The 5,248-nt window shown below is 38.1% G+C and overlaps 1 protein-coding gene across 1 annotated transcript; it reads right to left on the bottom strand.

The window, feature by feature from the left end:
• Positions 1–314: 314 nt before the first annotated feature.
• Positions 315–1,256, bottom strand: LOC143400352 (olfactory receptor 2V1-like). Its single transcript, XM_076857616.2, has one exon. It carries the CDS (start codon positions 1,254–1,256, stop codon positions 315–317), a length of 942 nt encoding a protein of 313 aa, XP_076713731.2.
• Positions 1,257–5,248: the final 3,992 nt, after the last annotated feature.

The following is a 5,248-nucleotide window of genomic DNA, read 5'->3' as shown; positions in this document are numbered from 1 at the left end:
AACTAAAGTAATGGAATGCAGAAAGACCCCAAAGAGGAGGGCAAGACTTGGGACAAGGTGGCTGTCCTCAGGCATGGGTATTTCCTGGAGAAGGACAAAACAGCTTCTGTCTTCTGCTCTTTGTAACCTGGTAGGCCCAGCCTTTCATACTCAGTGTGAGCATGATAGATTAAATTGATGTGTTAATTTGATTAACTCTGATCAGAAAGTTGTTTTTTCAGTAGGTCACATCCGTTTCTCTTCTAATCAAACTACAATTGGCCGATCCAGGTCACCTGTCTGCAGAGCCCACATCATCAGATGGCAGCATCAATTTAGTGCCCACAGGGGCACCTTCCCAGGAGTTTCCTGAAAGCACCGGCCACTTCCTTGTTCCTCAGACTGTAGATGAGAGGATTGAGCATGGGGGTGATCATGGTGTAGAAGGCAGAGACCACTTTGTCCTGCTTGGCAGAGTGGTAGGCCTGGGGTCGCATGTAGGTAATCATGGCTGCCCCATAGAAGAGGGAGACCACGGTCATGTGGGAGGAGCAGGTAGCAAAAGCCTTCTGCCGGCCTTCCCCAGAGCGCATGCGGAGCACTGCCACCAGGATCCGCAGGTAGGAGGCCGAGATGACGGAGAAAGGCAGGAGCAGCATGAGGACACAGCAGACGTAGATCATGGACTCATAGAGGGAGGTGTCCGCGCAGGCCAGCTTGAGCACTGCAGGGACCTCACAAAAGAAGTGGTCTATCTCCTGGGAGCCGCAGTAGGGGAAGCGGAGGGTGAAGACAGCCTGGATCAGCCCATCCACCAGTCCAAAGAGCCAGGACCCCGCCACCATGAGCCAGCAGACTTGGCGACTCATAACCACTGAGTACCTCAGTGGGTTGCTGATGGCCACGTAGCGGTCGTAGGCCATGAAGGCCAACAGGAAGCATTCATCCCCCAAGAGGGTGAGGAAGAAGAGGATCTGGAGTCCACAGCCTGTAAAGGAGATGGAGCCCCCGCCAAGCAGAAAGTCAGCGGCCATCCTTGGCACAATGGTGGAGATGAGCATGAGGTCCATGAGTGACAGCCAGCTGAGGAAGAAGTACATGGGGCTGTGGAGGCTGGAGTCGACATTGATGAGGAGGATCATGAGCCCATTGCCAGAAAGGGCCACCAGAAACATGATCATGATGATGGAGAAGAGGAAGAGGTGTAATGGCGAGTGGGTGAAGAGGCCCAGGAGGATGAAGTGGGAGATGAAAGTCTGGTTTCCCGCCCAGGCCATTGTGCCTGCAAGGCACTGGAGAGATGGTAGGGATCTGGAAGCAGAAGGTTTACACTTAGTGTAACAATGCGAAGGACATTGCAACTTTGCCTAATGTGTTGTCCTTTTTAAATGTGACTTGGTTTAGGAAAAAAATGTGTGGGGCCTTTAAGAAAAATGCAGGTGATGATGGTTGTTAAGTTTTAGGGCTTTCTGTAATAGTTAAGAAATTAATTTTAAGCTCTTTAATATGTGGGAAACTGCTTCTGCCTCTGCTAGAAATTGTTTTTTTCTTTGGCACACAATCAAGAATTTGTTTGTTTTTTTTTGTTTGTTTGTTTGTTTTCAGGAAAAGTATTTAAGCAGCAAAATTTATTAACCACATGAACCGGGCAATTCAGTTTTATTGTCTTAAATTGAAATGACATATTATAATCTAGGATGACAGAAATAATTGAATTGAGAACATAAGCAATATTTAGTAGTTTAAAATTGATAACAACTGACATTACTGGAGTATTTCTTACATGCCAGACATCAAGATGAACACACTGGTACATCCTCAGAAAGGGATGATCATTATCTTCGATTCACAAATGGGGAAACTTAGGCAGAGGGAAATTTTTTTTCAGATATGAAAGCTTAAAGTTTTTTTTTAAAGAAACAAAGTAAATGAAAAATTGGAGACAACCCAAATGCCCAACATAAAGAAATAACTAAGTAAATTGTGATATAGTCACGTGGTAAAACAATATTTAGTCAATTATATACTTATGACATTTTCATAGATCACAAAAATAATTTGCTGAGTATTCTTAAGTGTTTCTAAAGGCTGGAAGAAAATATGCTAAGTTATTAACAGTGTGATTTCTTCTAGGCAGTAAATAAAGGTTATCTCCTCTTAATTTCTTTGTACTTTACATATTTTCTTTATTTTCATAAAGGTATGGTTTAAATTTTAAAATAAAGTTACACTGTACATAGGCTCAACACACAAAAATCATCTGCTTTCTCATAAATACCACCTACCAATTAACAAATGTAACTGAAAAGCAAGAATACCTTATTCACAATTGCAACAAAAGCTATATAAGTTATAATGAATGTAGGAAAGAACCCTAAAGTTAAACATTATGAAACTTTAGTGAAAAACAATTTTAAAGGACTGAAAAAAACTACACATATTCCTGGCTCAACATTGTGTGCTTTTAAATTCTTCATAAAATTAATGTGTAAAATCCATGTGATCACATTTAAAATATTAGGGCTGGGGATATAGCTCAGTTGGTAGAGTGCTTGCTTCTCGTGCACAAGGCCCTGGGTTCAATCCCCAGCGCCACAAAAAAAATATTTTGAAAATGGAAGGATAGAATTGGAGTTCTTTCAGAAATCCCCCAAAAGCAGTAGGGAGACCAAGAGCAGATTTATAGTTCTTGCTGCACAAAGTTGTAATACTTAAAACAGAAAACACAAACTATCTAGAAGGGACAAAACAAGTAAAGACTGGGCAGGGGTGAAGGAAAAAATAGAAAAAGGACACCAGGACACCCTCTCCAAGAGAGGGGCAAAATTAAAATTGTTATTTCATACTAGCAGATTCAGATGTGTAGGCTACTGCAAGGAATCTCTCGGGACGTGGTTTACTCCAAGCAGCAGAGGAAAAGAAATGGAGCAAAGAATCACACAGACAAAACCATATTTGCAGAAAGAATTCTGTCTTCATGGCAGGGAAAGGAGAGACAATTTGCCTTAAGGAAAACCCTAGAGTTTCTTAAGGATAGGCCATCTCATTAGCCTGAGAATTACAACAGTTAACCTAAATACTTAGGGACTAAAGAACTCCAGTTCTGGGTTAAAATGAATGATTAGATATACCTGTCACTGTTACCTTCAAAAATCCCACTAGAATGACAGTAACCACAGATACAATGAAAAGTTAATTAAAACATTCTTTCAGACACTAGAAGTGGTTGGACACATGATAACTTACTTGCAGACCTTAAAAGGCTAATTTCTACACTGACAGTGTCGAAAAAGAACAGTAACCACAGAACCCATACAAGAGCTCAAGAATTGATGGCAGGGGGCACCAATATAAGTTGAGGTGAAGGTGAGACCATATGGATGGCGAAAGCTTTCACCATCCATATGGTCTCACCTTCACCTCAACTTGTATTGGTGTCTCCAATAGAAACACACTAGTGTAGAAATCTCTCCCCACTCCACACAGGTGGATCTTGCCCCTCCCTTACCCTGGCAAAACAAAAAACACAAGACAGATTCCCCAGGGAAGGTTTTGGTGCCCTGAACATTAATAGAAAAGTGATAAATGTGAAATGCCTGCCTTCTTCTCCCTGTTAGCTCTCATAACCATATTTATTCCCTTCAGGAGGGAAGTTAAAAGAACCCCTCCCCATAGCTACATATCTGGACCAGGAAATATCTAAAGATATTAATGTTGTAAAACTTTGTAAAAACCTTATATCACTCAAAGTAAAGCCTTAGTTAACATGCCCTACCCACATACTCAGAGAACCCTAGTTTTTTGATACCTCACAACCAAGCAGCAGACAACCAAAATATTTTCTATACTTAAGAAAAGGAAAATCAGCAAAGCAATATGAATTAAAAAAGAGACTCTTCAAGGAAACAAGTTTTTAAAAAATTATTTTCAACATGAATAAGATAAGGAAAATAATATTTAATAAAACAAGAATAAAATGCTACAGAAAAAGCTGCATTCAGAGGACAAAGAGCTCTTTTCAAAATAAAGATACATTTTGAGCAGTTCTACTTCTAGGAATTCATCTTATAGATATATTTGCACATATGCAAAATATATATGGCATAGATTTATTTTCTACTAGAAGTAGAAAAAAACTGTAAAAGTCTAATCATCAGCAAAGAATGAATTTACAATGGAATGATGCAAATTAGAAACAGAATGAGATTACTTCTTATGTATTTATTTAGCATTTTAAATAATATTGCTTAAAAATATAATGAAAGAGGCAATACACAGAAGTGTGTGTAGCATGTATATATGCACAACTTACAACATGTTATATCACATACTAGTTATATATCATAATTATAGATTACATGTTATACAAATTATAAATCAAAAAATCATGTAATTGTACTGGATTGGGAATGTAGCTCAGTGGTAGAATGTAAGAAGCATGAGGTCCTGGTTTCCATTCTCAGCACCACAAAAAAAGAAAATATAATTATATTAAATTACATGTCTATTATATAATATTACATTTTACATATATATTTGTAAAAAAGTGTGTGTGTGTGTGTGTGTGTGTGGCTTTTGAACACAGTAACTATTTTAATCTTCAGTAACTATACTTATAAATACATGTATCCATAAGTAAAAAATTTCTGAAATAGAATAGAAGAAACTAATAATACTTCCCCAGAAGAAAAAAATCAGAAGAATCAGATTACTATGATTAGGGTAGAAAAGAGAGTCTAGATGGTATGTACGTTTTCACCTTTAGAATTTTGATCTTTATGGAACAATAACATAAATACAATGTTGAAATGATACCCGGTAAAATTTATTGTAAAAATTGATAACGCAAGAACCAATGTGTATATACAGTACATTGTAGTTACTTAGTAAATATCTACTGAACAAATGGTTAAAATAACTTTGGGGGAAATTACCTTCTCAAAATACAGTATATAATGCAACATTTATCTCTCTCCCTCTCTCTTTCTTGTTGGAGATAAAACCCAGGACCTTGCACAGGTTAGGCAAGTACTCTATAACTGACTCTATAACACCCCAACCCTGTATTACAACATTTTTAAACACATAAAACAAATAATGATTAGAAAATATTTTGGAAAAAAAGTAAAAGTAATAAGTTTATATTTTTCAGGAAAAGTTAACATTGATTGCATACTAATTCAATTTTCACCTCTGGAGTGTGGGGAGGTGATCCCTTTGTTGCCAAAGCAGCCTGGGCACACACAACCAGTCATAGCTCCTAGAAAAA

The sequence above is a fragment of the Callospermophilus lateralis genome, chromosome 5, assembly GCF_048772815.1.
Source record: "Callospermophilus lateralis isolate mCalLat2 chromosome 5, mCalLat2.hap1, whole genome shotgun sequence".
NCBI lineage: Eukaryota > Metazoa > Chordata > Mammalia > Rodentia > Sciuridae > Callospermophilus > Callospermophilus lateralis.
Note: the sequence above shows the minus strand (reverse complement) of the source record. Positions and strands in the feature narration are given on the sequence as shown.